The 19785-nt window shown below is 46.3% G+C and overlaps 2 protein-coding genes across 8 annotated transcripts in view; both read right to left on the reverse strand.

Annotated features, from left to right (window-relative positions):
• Window positions 1-449: 449 nt before the first annotated feature.
• Window positions 450-7862, reverse strand: tprg1l (tumor protein p63 regulated 1-like). The gene is made up of 7 exons (XM_072713508.1): window positions 7422-7862; window positions 6830-6921; window positions 6319-6369; window positions 6025-6150; window positions 5405-5558; window positions 4143-4864; window positions 450-2495 (listed from the first exon to the last, which is right to left on the reverse strand). The coding sequence occupies exons 1-6, from the start codon at window positions 7650-7652 to the stop codon at window positions 4670-4672; spliced, it is 849 nt and encodes a 282-aa protein (XP_072569609.1). The 5' UTR covers window positions 7653-7862; the 3' UTR covers window positions 450-2495; window positions 4143-4669.
• Window positions 7863-12139: 4277 nt separating this feature from the next.
• prdm16 (PR domain containing 16) overlaps window positions 12140-19785 on the reverse strand; it is a 170305-nt gene continuing 162659 nt past the window's right edge. For 6 of the 7 annotated variants that reach the window (XM_023841555.2, XM_023841550.2, XM_023841549.2 and 3 more), the window contains 5 exons: window positions 17747-17916; window positions 17141-17312; window positions 14474-14710; window positions 13554-13728; window positions 12140-12298 (listed from right to left, as the gene is read on the reverse strand). In XM_023841555.2, coding sequence (XP_023697323.2) covers window positions 12164-12298; window positions 13554-13728; window positions 14474-14710; window positions 17141-17312; window positions 17747-17916 — 889 coding nt within the window. In that variant the 3' untranslated portion in view covers window positions 12140-12163. The remainder of the gene's footprint in view (window positions 12299-13553; window positions 13729-14473; window positions 14711-17140; window positions 17313-17746; window positions 17917-19785) is intronic. The other variant, XM_023841553.2, reaches the window with a different exon arrangement.

A 19785-nucleotide genomic window follows, 5' to 3' on the forward strand; every position in this document is an offset into this window, starting at 1 on the left:
AAGTATGGTCAAGGCTGCAAACTGGGAAACGCCGGCTTCTGTGACAGGCAGCTGTACCTTTTAAATATCAACGTTTCTTTAATATTCATGATGCATGTACATCTGGACTGAGCAACAGCTGGCAAAGAAGTCAATAGCTTCAGCGTCACCAGATCACTGCATTTCCACTCACTCTACTGTCAGCCCCAGTGAACTGCATACGTACATCAAAGCAATGATGCTGAACAGGTGATACAGAAAGTGAAACTGGATCAATTCCCTGACTTTCACAAGTACAGGCACAGTTACAATAAACTATTTCAGGCCTCGCACACCTACAACCTGCAGAACACTGAATTCCTTCAATGAATGACAACGCCGTGTGATTGATACACACTGCAGGGACATTATAATCCAGGGTTCTTCTTAAAGCTCAGCATGTGAACAACAAACACACTATGGCCAGCAGATGTGGATGTGGTTTTTTTTAATTTTTATTTACATTTTTAATTGATGACTGAAAAGTGCAAGAAGCTAGTGACAATTCAGGTATTCCAGAATTACTCAATGATGGGAATTACTTTTATCAAAACACAATGGTTGCCCCCCCCAAATTTAGACTACACTGAATGTATAGTCCAAAACAAACAAAAAAATAATCAAAACAAGCTGAGGCAAAGCAAATCAAAGTTTATACATTTTGTAGTTATATATTTGTGTTGGGCTAAACTGTGGAAGTCAAAGCGATTGTTGTGATTAATCATCATTAACAATCATTGATATACAAATGTTGTACGAAGAGGTGCCTTGTTTCTAGAAGTTTCTGCATACATACATTATCTAGAAAAAGCATTTCAGCAAAATGGCACTTCTCCAGGACAAACCAGATTGAAGACTATCTGTACCTTTCAATAAACTTTGGCTCGAGTCTCATTTAGAAATGTTGGCTATTTTAAAATTTAAGACCGTGACCTCAGATGATGCACAGGGGCGTGGCAAAACAAAGCAAACACTACAAGCGGAGATATTTAAAGTAAATAAATCGCAATCACTAGGGCTGTCAAACAGGTAAGTCTTCCGCTGGATTTCCGATATCCGTGGCCAACAGCTATTAAAGTGGTCTGGCAATCCGCACTCGGATACGTGCTTCCAAAATAACACGAGGCAATGAACAGTGAACAAGAGAGATTAGTGAAGATTAGTGGCGTTCGCTGTACAGAACAGATGGAGGACTTGGCATAATGGCGGTTTGCCACATGTTGGTGGATCTGTAAGAGTGCAGGCAGCCATCTTGTGGAGGTCATGGGGTTACACTGCTGGGAATTGGCTGGTTGTACAGTAACCAATGAAAATGAAGGTATTTTACAGGACCAGGTACAACCCACGGTGCAAACAACGTTCTTTTATGATGCTCCAATGCATGCAGCTGTAGGGTGACTTCACACACACAAAGTTCAAAGTGCAAAGTTTGCGCTCGAAGCGCCGCCTCCGTCACTTGGTGGATAGAAGACATTCTTAAAGATGGATATAATACTCCAGGACTGGCATGACAGCACTGCAAGGACAACTATTAAGCCGTCTCAGTATTGGGTGTTATTTTGTCCACCTCCTGAAAAAACATCTTTTAGGCAGAAAATGGTTAGCAATAATGTAGAAAAACGTGATCCGGTCAATTCAGTGCAAGCATCCAGAATTTTATCACCCGTTTCAATTCCTGGACCCGAGTTTTCGTCTTTTCAGGAAATCCAGTATTACCCCAAATTAAAATAGCACTTATGACTGACATAAACCCACTTCAGTACCGCGTTTTCCATCACATCTGCATAGGTGCGTATCGAAAGATAATCCATTTGTAAATTCACTGGAAATCAATCAACACTGTGCTTTGAGTAGCTGCAAGCCATTGCCACTGCATAAACGTTTTTCTCTTTGTATATCTTTGGCAATATGTACAGAATTTGCCTTTTACATTAAAGACATTTAATCAGGACATGTGGAATGTAAAGGTCAGACCGTCACATGCATACTTGTCGTGCAAAAACCATGCAGGTTACATTCAGAAATACAGACAGCACTGAAGAAGCAAACTCAGGAATGATTCCAGATGGGCGGTGAGTAACCCAAGCCGTTCTCAAGCAGATGCACGTAGTGAGAACGGTGAAGTTGGAAAAACTAATCCGGCTCCAATTGTCCGTGTTTCCCAGTATATTTATAAAAATGAGTTGTACCTCAGATGAGTTAGCAGTTTATGCCTCAGGAACTATTCTGCAAAAACTGTTGCAAGCTAAACAAGTGCTACTCTTGCCATCTGTGGCTGTTAACACAGTATGTCTGTAAACACTGAAAAAACACTCAAACACTAAAATGATTAGCCAAAATGTCAAATCTCAAAGACCACAAAAAATGGACCAACATCCCAAGGCCTGTAAACAATTTTCACTGATATTGACCATCATCATAACATTAAAACTTTAACTTCCTCAGGTTGAATCACCAGAAATGCAGCAGCGATTCCTCTCATGTAACTACGGTGGCCGAGAGAGCTCAACGCGCTGCAACTCCAAGAAAACACATGCAAACATAAAAAAAACCACAACAAATTAAGAAAACGTCTCCATCAGTTTGACAACACAGGCGCTGCAAATACGGAAACGCGCTGCAAACACAAAAAAAGCGATGCAAACACAAAAAACGCGATGCAAACACAAAAAACGTGCTGCAAACACAAAAAACGTGCTGCAAACACAAAAAACGTGCTGCAAACACAAAAAACGCGGTGCAAATACAAAAAACGTGCTGCAAACACAAAAAACGTGCTGCAAACACAAAAAACGCGGTGCAAATACAAAAAACGCGGTGCAAATACAAAAAACGTGCTGCAAACACAAAAAACGCGGTGCAAATACAAAAAACGCGGTGCAAATACAAAAAACGTGCTGCAAACACAAAAAAAGCGCTGCAAATAGCAGGCACCACAACGGAAATGTTTCAGGGGGACCTCAAAAAGTGACGAACCCATCTGGGAGCTGATTATTTGTTCAGTGGCTTTTGGTCAGAGCAGAGGTGTTGTGCGTGAACTAAAAGGTGTTTTTTTTTTAACAACCTGATCATACGATTCATTGGTCTTTTGGATATTATTAGACTAATCTGACGAATCACACACTTAACTGTGGAACGTTATTAATTTAATTGCCAATAAATATCTAAATAAATATATGCAAATAAATGACAAAATTCTGCAGTGCTTCATTAATGGTTAAAATCAGGTCAAAATTCATTATAGATTGATGGAAAAAAAATATATTTTACAATTTATTCAGACCACTTAATAATAATGAACAACGGAATACAAATAAAGCATGCTAAAATCGGTAACATTGTTATTTTTTTTTTCAGATCAAAATGTATTGTCCGTTCTGTGGCTTTCAGCGGCCAACTTTGCACAAATTTTGTAGCTCATGTGGGCGAAATATTAGTTTTGTCGTGGAGAATGCCCCTAAACCTGCAGGTGAGGACCAGGTGTCATGCCAGGCTGTGCCCAGAGGTAATATGAACAAATAATCAGCTCCCAGATGGGTTCGTCACTTTTTGAGGTCCCCCTGAAACATTTCCGTTGTGGTGCCTGCTATTTGCAGCGCTTTTTTTGTGTTTGCATCGCTTTTTTTGTGTTTGCAGCACGTTTTTTGTGTTTGCAGCGCTTTTTTTGTGTTTGCATCGCGTTTTTTGTGTTTGCACCGCGTTTTTTGTATTTGCACCGCGTTTTTTGTATTTGCACCGCGTTTTTTGTGTTTGCAGCGCTTTTTTTGTGTTTGCATCGCTTTTTTTGTGTTTGCAGCGCTTTTTTTGTGTTTGCATCGCGCTTTTTTTGTGTTTGCATCGCGTTTTTTGTATTTGCACCGCGTTTTTTGTATTTGCACCGCGTTTTTTGTGTTTGCAGCACGTTTTTTGTGTTTGCAGCACGTTTTTTGTGTTTGCAGCGCTTTTTTTGTGTTTGCATCGCTTTTTTTGTGTTTGCATCGCTTTTTTTGTGTTTGCAGCGCGTTTCCGTATTTGCAGCGCCTGTGTTGTCAAACTGATGGAGACGTTTTCTTAATTTGTTGTGGTTTTTTTTATGTTTGCATGTGTTTTCTTGGAGTTGCAGCGCGTTGAGCTCTCTCGGCCACCGTATGTAACACTTATCTGACATTTGATTTTCTCCTCTTTGTTAATATTTCATTAAATTTTAATCAAAGCTGACGGGACAGAAATGAGCCAGCAATTTGCGCACTTTTGGGGCTGGGGGGCACATGGCCTCCTCACAGCCGATTCCATCACGGCACGACTAAGCTTCTCCATCTCAACAGAAAGGGCTCTGAGGAGCCTCCCTAGCTGTCACGAGGGCTCCGCTCTCTGGGCAGCCCGGGAGAGGGGTTGTAGACAAGGCGGCTACAGGGCCCACTGGTAACCGGGTCGCCCGTCGGATCCGTGGCGCTGTCGCCACAAGTGTCTGCGCATCTGAAACAAAACAGCAGGACGTTGTGAACAGAAGCATATTGTTACAGCAGGGGGCGCTGACGGGACAAAGCATGGTGAAGAGACCCCCTGCACGCCCCCCCCTCCCCCCAACACACACGGCTCACGGACATGCGTGGCACATGTCGCCGTGACGACCAGCCAGCGTCCGCGGGGACGGGAGGCCCGGGTGCGGCGCTCAGAAGCCGATCCGTCCGCGTGTCATGGAGTATCCCAGCTTGGCCTCGTTGTTGATGAAGGACATGAGGCCCAGGTAGGTCTCGATGAGCAGGGGTCGCTCCAGAATGAGCACCCCGTTGGCGCGGCCCGGGAGCGGGTTCTCCTTGTGGGCTTTCTTCACCGCCTGGATCAGCTGCAGCTTGAAGCTCTCCAGCTGCAGACCGACAGCGACCGGAAGGACAGGCCCACGTCACTCATTCCTCTTTTTCAAGTTTCACACAGGGGTGCTGCTATGTTCTCTGTCCCCCCCCCCCAAATTAATGTACAGTAATTAGTTTAAATAATGTGGGCCATTTCCATCAGACCCCCCAGCAAAGGCTTAGCCCCCCCCTCACAATTAAACTGTACCAAATATATAATATATATAAATACACACAAATAAATAATATATATTATAGAAAACATTAAATATATAGGTGTGCATGTTTAAGTGAATAGTGAGTGACTGGTGTGTGAGTGTGAGTGACTGGTGTGTGAGTGTGCCCTATGGTGGGTTGGCACCCCATCCTGGGTTGTTCCCTGATTTGCACCCGTAGCTTCCAGGATAGGCTCCAGACCCCCCGCAACCCTGAATAGGACAAGCGGGTAGAGAAAACGGATGGATGGATGGAAATATATGTATGCAGCTTTGTGGGACCCTTAGCTAATCAGCCAGTGGAAGTTAAAAAGCCACGGAGAAGAGCAGCCTCCCCACCTGGCAGAGCGAGACCACCTTCTCGTCAGCGCGGGCCATCGGGTGCTCAGAGAAGGTGATGTAGGGCATGTTGGTGGACCACGGGTTCCAGCGGTTGAGGAAAGACGCCCGTGGCTGCTTGTCCCACTGCACCCGGATTCCATAGCCATCCCTCCTGGGGGGGGGGGGGGGGGCAGGAGAGCAGAGCACATTTTTTTTTTTTTTTTACAGGAAGTGGTTTGACCTTTGACCCTCCCCTCACAGTATCAACCCTGCTTCAGCTACCCTGACATGTGGCTTTAATGAAGACTAATTACAATCCTTTTCGAGTGGAACACAATACATCTACTGTTGTGATCCAATGTGATTAACGCACCAGGCGATATCGGAAACCTCATATCCATTTAACTGTACCAGGTACGGAGATCCAGTTCAATTAAATTCAACGAACTCTGCATAGCTCAATAGCTGCAGCACATACTGGCATAATGAGACTTAATGAAGGAAAGTATCACTAGACTGGGAGCAGCAGTTAGCGAACTAAAGAGAGATAACATCAGTCAGAGCAACATATGGGTGCAGCTATGAAAGATCAAGTCATTAGGACGGGGGGGGGGGGGGGCAGACACACAGGCCCTCACTTGTTAAGTGACTTGGGGGGGAATTCAAACTCGCCCACGGAGATGGTGTCCACTGCGTTCAGGGAGATCCTCACAACCTGCTGACACTGCAGGTTGATGAAGTCGTACTTGCAGACAAGGAGGGACCTGGGAGGAGAGAAAATGGGGGTCAAATGTACGAGAGGAGCAGATCACGTGGTTTTCGACTGTTCAGTTTTCTCTTCATTACAAAAGCAGTAGATATACACAAAACGTATAAATACAAATACTGAACATTTAAAGAATTAATATAAGCAGCAAGTAGGTAAATCTTACCTATCGGTGATTAGTACCAGCCTCTCTTTCTCATTATTCCAGTGGTCTATTCTGAGGAAGACATTTAGAGACACATTTATGTAGGTGAAATATTCAATTAAAAATGGAGAACTTAATCTTTATATAGAGCTGGCATTCCCCATAAATGCACCATCATCAAAAAGCACTCAGTAGACTCAGTGTAACGCATCTTAGAGCGAACATATGTTAAAACACTACTAATTCAGTAATCATATATCACGCTACTTTTCCTTAATGTTGACTAACGCAAGTGTCTATGTCTCCCTCTGCTGGCCGGTTCAGGTACAACAATAAAACAACAGCTTATTTAACGTACAATTTGTGTGGGTGGGAACTAAGATCACACTGTTGCGAAAATATTTGCTTTTTAACGATCCATATGGTTAAAAGTTTGGCTTTAAATTAAATCTTGGCATCTCTTAGCATGTGTGTTGCGCCTGTGTATTTCCAGGCTGGTATGGCAGTAACGCGGGGGCCCCACGGCGCTCACTCTGCCAGCAGCCACACGCTCAGCACCTCGCCGTCCTCCGATGGCAGGGCCACGGTTCGGATGTCGTTCACCGCCTGCTCGATGGTCCCTGGCTGGAAGGAGCAACGTGCTGAAAGGCACTGGCACATGCATGGACGCCTACCCTCTCTTGGTTGGTGTCAGCCGCCCATTAAAGAGCGAATATAAACAGATGCGATAAGAGACACTACAGCCATGTTACTTTAAATCGTCATTTAATTTGCATTCTGCTCCGTAACACGCAAACAGTATTTTAATCCCTTAAAAGTGGAACCAGTATTGCGCATTACGATCATTCATGCTTCTATGCCAACAGGGTGTAAATATTGACACCGTGGACGTAGGTTATTTGGGGGGAAAAAATAAAGGATGATCGAATCTGACAAATTGCTGTAAAATCTTACAGAAGATAATGATCCATCTACAGAACTAGGCAATAACGTGATTAAGGGTCACTGCCTTTGTATTCTTCGCAAAATTTCATCTCGAACCAGCTTCCTGATTTATAGAAATTGCTACGCAGAAATCTGCGGCTTGTGGTTGCGGACCGATTAACGGCAGCTAATATACTCACTCTAAAGACGAAATAGTCTTTGACTTTCGCTTGCATTGTCGGGTTGTGGATATGAAAAGGCGTCAGTGTTTGCAGCGGGGAGCAGCAGGCTACCGAGGAGCCGTAGCCCCGGCTGGGCCCGGCTCCGGGCGGAGTAAAGGCGACCTCCACACCGTCATCGCTCGCAGCCGTATCCAGCACCGCGGCTCCGGGGCTCGCGGGCTCCACGCTGTCGTTCAGCTGCAGCATCATGCAACAGGCTAAGCGATTCTGAGCCACGAAATAAAATGACAGGCGCGATTAAATGTCTCGTTTGACTGTTTGCGATGTCTGGCGGTGGGTTTGGCGAAGCAGGCGCACATCGGGCTGTACGGCAGCGGACGGCGCAGCTCCGAGGGGCCGCCCAGCCCAGCGGTGAGTGCGGCGCTGCGCTACTTCCTCCGCGTCGTTTCCAGCATTAAAGCGGCCGCGACCTTGGTTTCGACCGAACTGAAGGTTGGATACAGGTTGATGAAACATGGTAGCTGATAGTTAAATACTAGCCCATTTCCCCATAATTATTAGTCTAAATATTAGTTTCTGTAAATACATGCCATTTGTGCATTTCACTTTGATCCCTTCTGCAATTCTAATATTACTACTATGAATGGTTTAAACTGGAAATTCAAAAATGATTAGATATAATGTCTATTCTGGCATTTTGTGTGGTGCAAACTAACGCGCAGCGGAACAAATGAACAGATAAAAGGCGAAAATGACATTACATATAAAAAGCACACAGGTTTTTATTGCATATCAATTTCATGTATAAATTCTTCATAGCATTGGAAAGATTACATTTGGTATACATTCCTATTCTACAGAATTAACATCAGAATCAGAAAATCTCCTCAGTTGAATTCCTCTAAAGTACATCTTCGATAATCACAAGCATCAAACTGTAATTTCAGATTTTCAGTATTATTCTACAATCTTTTCATATTTTTTTTTTCATAATTTCTCTCCCACAAGCATATTGTATTTTTTAATAGCCGCCTGCCCGCTGTGTTTTTAAGGCAGTAAAGGACTCGATGTCTCAGATCTAATAACCTAACCACATGTACAATAAGTGCATCTACGGATTTATTTTTTTTTGTAATTATTTTGCTCTTTTTAAGATTTTTGATACACATTTCACAAATGGACACCATTATGACCGCTAAACACAAGTCATGCACATTAAATTGTTTTAATAAACATAACAAAGGCGATATACAATTCAGATCCAAATGAAACAAGCACCATCCATTTTAAACCCATATATTTTAATGAATTTTCAGACATATGTAACATTTGTTTTTAGAATACTATACACTTGAAAAGAAACCATATTATCTCCGCTTGTACTGTAACCGTGGGAAAAAAATCAACCTTGTCAAGTTAAAAACTCAGTGACCCTTCATCTATTTCTTAGGAAAACTTGCAATGTGATCAACCTACAGCGCGCACTTATTACAGTAGTATGTGACACGAATTTATCCAAGGTATAGTTTATATGTATTAATCCCAGCGGGTGAAATCATTTTCTAAAATACTGCTAAGTCCCGGTTTGTTGTCCTGCTAATGAATAGTGCCACTCATTTCGTTTTAATTGCTTGCGGTTAACAATGCAACACAGCCGATGTAATGCTGCCACCTGCTGGCAAAATTGTACATTACAGTGCATCATTTTAAAAAAAGTAATTAGCTGGTAGATATGTCGTCCTCATTTTGCCTGTTTCCTTACGTTATACCACGATTTAAAAAATCAAAAAGGGCTTTATTTCTTTTTAAAAATACGTCCAGCTCGACATTTCTTTAACACTTTCTGAGACAGGATAGAGACATGGATTTTAATGCATGCTTATGCACCCGGGATAAAAACGTAGAAATAGATTTTGCTTTGCTGGGTATGTTAAAGTCAACTATTTGACCTACGATCACATACACAACTTCTCGGTTCATTTGATACAGCATTCCCAGGCTTTTTTTTTTTTGCTTCAGAGTTAAAGTGCTTGTCTGAACCAATTTCTTGTCATCCTGAATTTCCTAACGAGACCAGCATCAGGTAACAGAGCACAAATATGTTGATTAATGCAGCAGCGTATTGTTAGGTGAACACCAAGTAAGTGCTATTTCTGACTCTCCACATGGCCTGGAATGGACGTCTGGAATGATTTAGAGAAGGAAAGAAACGATATTTTAAAAGGGAGGAGGAAAATGATTTAGCTTCACCCAAGACTGAAATAACGTTTCTATGTGGTGCTGTTTGGGGGCCCGCATTTCAAATGAGCAACATATAAGGTGTAAAGCTTGTCATTTAGCGGCATACACACATTCAATGTGAACAGTTCCACTTTTTTCTGTTGTACGATTCATTTGCTGGCTTCACAGTTGCGTAAAGGTGCCGCACATGGTCTCAGCGCCCGACAGCGACGCCAGACGGCCGAACACCCAAACTGCCGGCAATCCCGGCAGCCCCTGCCCCCCCTCCACGCTGTCACAGCGCGGCAAAGATCTGCACCCTGCACCCGAAAAGCCCTGCCTAAGGCGTTCTTTCTCTTCCAGAGGTGGCTACTCGAGGTCCAGACAGCTATGGTTGAGCTCCACAGCACGTATGTTTACACACCCAGTGGCTTTTTCGTTTGTCTCTGGTCTCCAGGCATTTTTTTATTTTATTTTATCAAAACGTGACGATTAGCTGACGCAGAATCTGGTACTTCATCGTACTGCCTCCATCTAGCCATTGCAAAGTACCACGTGACAACTAAGCGTGTTAGAAATGAGTTACTTGCTCAGGTTGAATTTCACAGCCGGAGTAACTACACTCAGTTACTCTTTCACACACTGTAAAGTTTTCTTGCACTATGATATTTTGTTCTGTCTTACACCTATGTCAAACTCGAAACTGTGTAACTATGCATTCCAAGCACAAATATCAAAACTTAAACTGTAGAACAACTACAGATCACAGTACACTGGGGGGAGGGGGGTCAGAATGTGATGGAATAATAGGGAAGGTTGCATCTTATTTGGGGGGGTGGGGGGGGACATGGTTGTTAACTTTGTTTAAAATTTTGATTATGGGTTTTAAAGTCCCCAGCATTAAGGTACTCTGACATCCGCAGTGGTCCATGCACCACATACAAAGGGGTGGCTTTCTAGCACGGCTAAATGAAGACCTCAACCACTTTTCACACAAAACACTCTGTATATAGAAGGAATTTGCTGGACGGCACCAAGACAAACCAAACCATACAATGAACACTTAACGCAAAAATCAATGTCCAAACTAAGGACTAAATTGTTATAGATTTTTTTGAAAAACTGATTTTTTTTGTGATTTCTTTCAAATTTGGCACACTGGTCTCTACAAGACAGCCTTGGAAACAGAGATTCAGAATCTCTACGAACTTTCCTACGACGTTTATTCCTTCAAAAAAAAAAAAAAAAAAAAAAAAAACATCATCATATGGGCTGAAGCTTTCAGTTTGTCAATTTCTTTCTTCAATATGACAAAACAACCAAAATAAATAGGAAACACAAAACCTACAGGAAACCAAAGCAATATCAGCTACAACAGCAATGGAAAAAAACCCTTCAAAACGAAATGATTGTCAGAAAACAAAACATTTTCTATGGGTTATTTGGCACACGACACTCTTCCTACTAACGTCCTGGTTATTTTGTACATCACACATCAATATCATACAATTTTGGTCCTTCACTAAATAATTATATTAACATTTTAGCACTGTGGTGCCTAACAAAGAAACAATACTGTTTATCATAGAACAAATAACATACAAAACAAGGAAAAAATTATGCGTTGAGAAATTTATCTGATTGGAGGGAGGTGTGAGCATCTGCCGTTGGTGCTGATGGACAATAATTTAAGGTGGATGTTGCTGAGGCGCCATTAGCCCCCAGACGCTGATGCCTTTAAAGAATGTGCCCCCCCCCCTCCCCCCCTCAGCCAACTGAGCTTCCCTGTCCTGTTTCTTGAGACGAATATGGGGTGGTGGCCAAGGTCGCTTGTGGAGAGGTTTGTCTGTGAGGTGACTTGTGGGTGGGGGGGGTGCTTGAGGGAATCGCTTGGGTACTACATGCCGGGGAGCTGGTCCATCCTGTCAAGTGGGTTATAAGCTTCTTATAACCTTCAGAAAGCGTGTAGTGTTAGTGGAAATGTGGGACGGGGGGGCGGATGATGTTCTGATGTCCCTGTGGGTGTCAGTTCACCCGATGGCTGCGGAAGCCACACACTCCAGGCCAGCGGCTCTGCGGCTCAGCGGCCGCCCGCAAACATGGGATCCGCCCTTCGGCAGCATCGTGGTTCAGCTTCTCCTCTTCTGGCGCCTACTTCCACTGGGCAGGGCGGCCCGTGCCGGATCAGCTCAGCAAAGGGGAGTTCGGGGAGGGCTACCTCGAGGAAGGCCAGGTATGCTTTGAATGAGACAGCTCTGGCTGTTCATGGATTGAGAGGGGCGGGACCATTGCGTGTCCTCCCAGCCTATAGTTGCTGGAGGGGAAGGAGATTGGGCGGCGGCTGAATAAGCTGTGTGATGATTGGCTGTTGGGATGAGTAGGCCCGCCTCCTCAGCGCTCTCTCTCTCTGGCCATTGGTGTCCCCCCCGGAGTTCCGCTCTGGTTTCACAGTCTTCCACATGGACGCTGTCGCCGCCGCCTTCCTCACTCTTTCCCCCTCTGCCCCCCCCCCCCCCCCAGCCTCTCCCCGCCCATCACCCTTAGATGTGGTTGAGCGGATGAAAGCTGGCGCTCTCCGAAGGCCCTCCTCCCATGTTCAGCCAGGCCTCCAGAGAGTTCGGAGTGGACGCGTGTAAAGGGTTGTTTTCGGAGAGGGACAGCATCATTGCATAAGCCTGGGGGGGGGGAGCAAACCAAACAAAAACGTCACTCAAAACGGCACAGAGACCCCACCTGCTGGTGAGACTCGGAATGCCTCACACAGGGAGGACATGTGCTACTGACTACTGTCTAAGCGACATTTAGGATCCCGGTTAAACCCAACAGCCATGATAACCCTCTGAAAAACAGGCTCGTACACCCGATCGCGGCTCGTTTCTTCAAATCCGATAATAACTCCCATAATGCCCTATAATTATCGCTGCACCTGATACTCGTCACATCAGCTGCTGTACTACTGACACTCTGCCATGTTAGAACTGACTCTACAGGTCTTTGGACAAATATTTACTTCTGTATATAGTACAATGTACAGTACCAGTCAAAAGTTTGGACTCACCTACCCATAGCATGGTTCATTTGTACTATTCTATATATTTTACGTAATTATAGATATGAAAACTACAAATAATATATGGAATTATGCACGGACCAATGAAGCATTAAACAAAAATAATGTTTGGGGAGTAGTTCTGTGGGTTGGGACTCAGAAAGTTGCCGAAATCCCGTGATCCCACCATTGGGCCCTTGAGTAAGGCTCTTTAACCCCAATTGCTGCAGGTACTGCCTGAGTCTGCTTCCTCCTCCATGTCAGTTACATGAGGTGCCTCCTGGGATGCTCTTCCAGCTGTCCTGAAGGAGCTCACACATACATGCTCAGCACTCATTGGCCGCTTTTTTCGTCACTCTCCGGTCAAACTCTTCCCAGACCATCTCTGCTGTGTTTAGGTCAGGTGGCCAGGTCATGTGATGCAACTCTATCGCTCTCCTTTGTAGGCGGCTTGGCGTGTCCAAACCTTTGACTGGCGACGTAAAAATTCAGTAAAGGGTAACACATTTTGGCATTTTAAAAATATGTACAATTGAGCTGCACGTAGAATGTGTATAAACAGAGCTGTGCAGGGCAATCTACTGGCTACGAGAGTGGGAGGTGGGTATTAATGTCGTTAGTCAGTGGAGGGGGAGGGGTATGCTAGATGTGTCGATGGATAGAGGAGCCACGGGGCACAGTGATTGGCTGCCTCAAATGGGTCTCCAAAGGATCCACTCCTCAGCACGGTGGGGGTCACAGTCACCAAAGGAGGGGGGTCATTTTGAGGCTGGCTGAGTGCCGTGCCGCGTTTCGGCTGCCGGACAGGGATTGGCTGCCCTCAGCAGGGTCTCCCGTTTGGTCGTCCATCTCCGCACCTCCTACTGGGTGGAGTCACGTACCTGGGTCTTAGCCTGCCTGTACAGCGTCTCTTTCAGCGCCTCCGACTCTAGGGAGGCGTTAAAAATGTCTTTAACGTCAAAGGGCTCCTCCGCGGCCTTGTGAAGGTCCAGGCTCTTTGCGAAGCCTGCGATCGGCTCCAGGTCTAACAGGCCTGTTTCCTCCTCGTCAATACACCTGGGAATGGGGGGGGGGGGGTGACCACGGGTTAGTGCTCCCCGACAGCACGACCCAGCTGTGCCCCGCCACCCCCCCCCCACACATACACACGCCCGCTGTTTATGCACAGGACACTGCGCATGCACAGGTGGGGGGGGGAGGAGAAGGATGGCAAACATGATGAGATGTTGTGGGTGGGCGGGAGGGGAGGGGAGGGGGAGGCGTTCCATGTCACACCGGCCCCCCGTTATCCCGTCCGACTTGGCGCAGACTTAGGAGTCACACTCCAGTGCAAGTCGCTTTGTTGCTGCAGTGATCAGTACGCATAATCATAATGCTACAGTGTTACATCTCAAAGCGGGGGGGGGGGTTCAAACACAGGCACGGCCCTAATCCACTGCAAGTAACTGCTGGCAGGATATGCAGCTCTTATGGGGGGGATATGGGATGGCACTGGCAAGGAAGGATGGACACTGTCCGCAAGGGGGCATGCTGCGCGTTCCGGCCGGCTGCCTCAAGCATGGAGATCGTCCTCCGGGGGAAACCTTCTGGCTCCATACACTTTGCAAAACCCAGTGAGTTATTTTGCTCTTCGGATGTCCATATGGGGGGGGGGTGGGGGTCTTTGTTATTAGTAGAGTTAGATATTGGAGCAGAGGGGTTTGCCATGCAGAAGGACTTAGGCACAGGGCTACCGGACATGCAGCCTAAGGTGGACGATATGACATGCAATACCACACTCTGCAGCAAGGGGGCGCCTCACCTCCGGTTTTGCTCATAGGTCATAGAGAGAGAGCTGGACTCCTCTTCGTCCTCGTAGGTGCCCTGGGCTATAGCAGCCGGGGATGCCACCTCGTCCTGCGACTTCTCTGTCAAGCTGCCATCCTCATCCTCATCATCTCCCTCCAGCTCTTCCTCTTCTGCATCGGACTCCCTCCTGCGGAGCTTGGAGGCCGAGAGGGCGTGGCTCGGGGGGTGCTCCTCCTCCGGGAGGTCCGGCCTATAAGAGGAGTGGGTGGATCAGTACACCAACTTCTACTGTCCCGTGCCTCGTCACAACTGATCTTTTTTTTGTGCAAGAACCAAGTACAAACACAAGTGTGGATCACTTTTCAGAGTGCTGCACTGATCCAAAATAAAGACGCGAGTGCCCCAAAGCCTCCGTTATGAGAAGCATACAACCTTCAAAATAAACACATTAACTAACACTTAACGAAAGACATTTCAAAGACAACAGTGGTATGATTAATTAGCTAATCCTTAAGGAAACTTTAGTGTGGTGCATAATCACTTTGGTACGTCTCAGTCAAAAAAACGGAGCCAGAGGAAAAAAAAGGGTTGTTCTGCAAACGGGCTATCAACACACGCCATTACGGCATTTTTATATATTTTTTTGCTTTTCCAGCACTGCTGGTTCAAAGTTTGATGTCATTTCCTGGAGCGAAATTGACTCGTCGAGTAGTTTACCACACCGAAACACATACAGACATTTATCAAGTCGGACCCGAATATGAGCACTGCTTGTTCTCCGCTTTCAATCCAGATTAAATGTCACATAATGAAAGCGACTCCCGTTCAGACAGGGCCCGTGTTCATAGAGACAGCGCAGTCCTGGATGGGGGACCTGGATTTTGTCATCTAGTCTAAACATGTCATCTTGGTGTTTGGGTTACCGCGTGTGGGGGGGGGGGGGGGGGTCTCCATCCATGTATCTTACAGATAAATGCCCCAATCTGACTCCCCCTGGGATTACCCCTGCCAGGCGGCATCTGCTGCAGCATTGTCCCAGTCTGGCATGTAGACCCGTGTTCGAGTGAGGCGACCTCGTCCAGCCAGCACTCCCAGAATCCCTCCTCACCAGCCGTCCTTTAATAAAAGTGCCCACAAAGGAGCATGAAGCCAGTTCTATCCGGGACAGACGTCGACCCTGATACGTTTGGATTCCCCCTGCCTTGTTTACGAGCTAGTCGTTGACGCGGTGCTTTCCTGGAACGGGAACAGGCGGCCTGTGAAAGGGGCCTCTTCACCGAGAGTCGTTTCGGGACAGACAGAAAGCAGAACAGTTATTTGAATTACAGATATTAAAACACCGGGTTTCGCTCGTCAGAGACGGGACGGACTATTGATCCCAGATGGCGGGGGTGAAGGGGGGGGGGGGGTATTCTTTGGCAGACCCTTTCATGTGTCTCAAAGTGGGAGACCAACAGACCCCCCCCCCCACCTCACTGGCATGTAGAGGAGTGAAATCGAGCAGGATGATCGATGGCCTACAAAATATCTTAGGCTTGCAAACCATGGCAACAAATGTCACGATGCACAGCTCTAAAACAAAATGTCCAGCTGCCTTTGACACTATGGACAGCAGTGCTGTGGACCAAGGGTCACACTCTATCTGCACATAATGAGCATCTCCTAAATGTGGGGTATGATTTGGGGCGTTTGTCCTCAGTGTGATCAAGCCTGCGCTGCCCACCCTGAAAATAATAAGGTTCTGCAGGAATATGTCTCACGTCTTTGAAGACAAGCATCATGCATTGCCCAGCACCATAGCCGTGGTCATCTGCTCTCTGGCCAGAGAGCTGAGATCCATCCCAGAATCCCACCCCAAGGTGGGTTAGGGGAGAAAGAAGAGGAGGAGGAGCACAGATGAAAAGCACAGGTAGCAAATTTTGATAAGAACGGGCGATTTAATAGGCCAGCCGTCCAAGGGCTCAGTCACACTGGCTCTATATGCGCTATATAAACAGGGTAAGAGCGTGTGTGTATGTTTGGTTTATGTATAAATTACACTGTGGGATCAAATGTCCCCAATGTGATGAAAGCCTATTCTTTTGACGCTGTGGGGACCATTTTTTCGTTTCCCACAAGAGGAAAAAAAAAAAAAAAAACTCTAAAAAGTCTTTTATTTTGTTTGGTTTCCTATGGTTAAGGTTAGGGTTGGGTGGGGGTTAAGTTCGTCATTGATGGAATTAGGGTTTTGCCCATAGAAATGAAAGGACAGTTCACACAAAGAAGTGAATACAACCGCGCGAGTGGGTTTACCTATCCTTATGGGGACACAATGTCCCCATAACGTGATAAATATCTGTTTTTTTTCCCTTATGGGGACCGGTTTCCTGGTCCCCATAAGGGAAAACTCTATTTTATAAAAAACGGTGACTGCTATGAAAAAACTAAAAATGCAAAAACTCTTGTATTTTGTTTGGTTACTTATGGTTATGGTTAGGGCAGGGTAGGGGTTAAGGTTGTCATAGTTAGCGTTAGCATTTTTCCCATTGAAATGAATGAGTGGTCCCCATAAGGATATGTTTACCCTACATGTGTGTGTGTGTGTGTGTGTGTGTGTGTGAAACTTCAGCCACATCCCACACAGAGTGTGGTGGCTGTCACAGGACCCCCCCAGTGGGGGGTGGTGTCGGTGTTCGCTGACCTTTTATCGGTGGAGCTGGAGGCCTGGTTCAATTCGCTGTTGGATATGAAGTTGCGGATCTCAGAGAAGTAGGAGTCTTCCTTCTCGTCTAAAAGTGCGTGATTGTCTGGCTCGGAGTTCGGAGAAGAGATATTTGTTCCCAGGTTCGACAGGACCCCAGAGTGCTGACTCACTGAAAAGATAAAAGTCACGTCACGACATGGCATGCACGGGAAAATGGAGGGACACTATGCACGCCTTAAACAAGCCATGTTACACTTCAGGGCGTCTGATGGGATTCCCTATTGTGAACAAGACCGCCCATAAAGGGAGGAAGAAAGAGTAGGACGGGACCCAGACACCAGGGGGCGCCCATGAGTCAATGATCATGGGATAACGGTAGCTTTGGTTTGAAGAAGGGGGAGGGGACATCCATCTATCCATCCGTTAATTTCCTCAGCCATGTCTTTATGTGGCCCTGATTGTGGCCCCGCCCTATGTGAATTCCAGCAGTACTGGGGGGGGGGGGGGGGGGGGGGTTTAATGTTGTCGATTACTATCTAGAGGTGGTTTCCAGCAGCTGCCTTGGGATGGTGCTGGGGGGTGGGGCCGGTTCCCCGTTCACACCTGGGATGTTCTCGTGCTCGTGTTTCTTGAGGTGACGGTCCAGGTTGGTCTGCTGGCCAAAGCAGCGATTGCACAGGTGACATTTGAAAGGCTTCTCTTTGTTGTGGATGTTGCGCACGTGCCGTTGCAGGTTGGAGGATATGCTGAATGACCGGTCACAGTATTTACATCTGGGGAGAGAAGGGGGTGGGGGGTGCAGTCTAAATGAGTGCCCTGTTCCACTGTGTAAACACTAATCACTGGCCCCCCCAGGACGCCTCCGTCTAAACACTGCGGGCACTGATTTCCACTGATCTTGTTCTTTTCACTGGACAAATTTGTCACTGACCTTCTGACAGACAAAGAATTCGGCAGCTTCCGAGGACTGAAAACAGACCCAGCTTCACAGAATAGTGTGTCTGTCTGTGTGCGTGTGTGGTCATGAAATGTCCCCAGAATGTGATAAAACCTGTTATTCTGAGACACTGGGACCATTTACAAAGATCTGCGATTTTACAAAAATGCCATGCGTTTTTTTTGGCTGCTTATGGCTGGGTGGGGGTTAGGGATGTCATTGCTGCCATTAGGGTTTTGCCCATAGACATGGATGGATGGTCTCCACAAACATGCAAGTGTGTGTGTGTGTGTGTGTGTGTGTGTGTGTGTACATAGAGCCATGGGGATAGCTGCAAAGTCCGAGGGGGTCCACCCAAGCACCAAGCACCCCCCCCCCCCAGTTGCAGCCCCAGGGCTGGCTTTGCACACCATGACAGAAACCTCGAATTCAGAGAAGATCAGTGATCTGACAAGCACATTAATTTCAAACAGCCATGATATATAGTCAATCTGAGTTTCAGTTTCAAGGGATTATCTACACAGACTTCCAGGTCATGAATAGCTAAGGAACGTGTTTGGGAGCAAACAGAGATGCTGCTTAAAGTCAGAGCAGTATTATGTTCTGCTGTCCGAGCCATAGGTCTGTCTGCCCGAAACCCCCACCCCACCCCACCCCAACCCCCAAAGAACTCCACACACTCATCGTTCAGACGCTCTCCAGGTGAGGTGGAAACAACATAAATAAATAAATAAATGCATAAAGCTGGTTTCCATCCACACTAAACAAACAAGCAGGTCAGACACGAAATCCACTTGGACGGGCTTTTAAGAAAACACGTCTTGAAAACATCTGGGACGAGACGGGCAGTGGGGATGGAAAACAGTGTTTTACTTAAATGAGGGGAAAAAAAATAAATCCCTATTTGGTTATGGGATCAAATAATATCCTGGATGCTTTACCAAGCCTCTTGAAAAGGCAATTTCAGGCATTGGTAAGAATGTGTGTACGTGATGGAGTGGTGTTCGAGGCTTATTCTCCTCTTAGGAGTACAAATCGTAAATCCTGCAGAGACAAAGAGAAGGATCTGTGAGCCATCGGCCACCACTGAACACAAACTTATTGTTTTACAGTGCGGTTCGCTGACCTTGTTATTGCCCTTGTGCACGCAACGTGCTTTACCGCCATGGCAAGACTTGTGAGCAGGCTAGCCCTAAATGCTACGCCTCATTAATACCCCACGTCTGACCCCCAGAGCTCAGTGCTGATAAAACAGATCTTGCTGTGGATAAAAGCAGCATTTAGCGTTGCTAACAAACAGCCTCAACGCTGATGAAAACAGCGATCGGTGTTGATAAAAACAGCACTTAATGGCGGTAATACACAATGGTCAGAAAAACAATGCTCAGCAATGATGAACCAATGCTCAGTGCTGAGAAAACAATGCTCAGTGCTGATATGAATAATGCTCAGCGGAGAGAAAAATAGCGCTCAGAACTGACGAAGAGCTTTGACACCGCTCAGTGCTGGACTGCTGGCTGTTCCAGTGGACAGCGCAGTGAGTATGTGCGATGAGTCATTCCATCGCGAGCTGCGTGCTGGTAGACAGTGTCGCCCTGTAGGGGGCGCTGTGAGCCCTGTACTCCAGCCTACCACGGCTGCTCTCCCAGCACGCCTGCCTTTCAGCAGTAATTGCTCTGGGAAAATGGCTCGTCGGCGAGCACTG

The sequence above is a fragment of the Paramormyrops kingsleyae genome, chromosome 6 (assembly GCF_048594095.1).
Source record: "Paramormyrops kingsleyae isolate MSU_618 chromosome 6, PKINGS_0.4, whole genome shotgun sequence".
Classification (NCBI taxonomy): domain Eukaryota; kingdom Metazoa; phylum Chordata; class Actinopteri; order Osteoglossiformes; family Mormyridae; genus Paramormyrops; species Paramormyrops kingsleyae.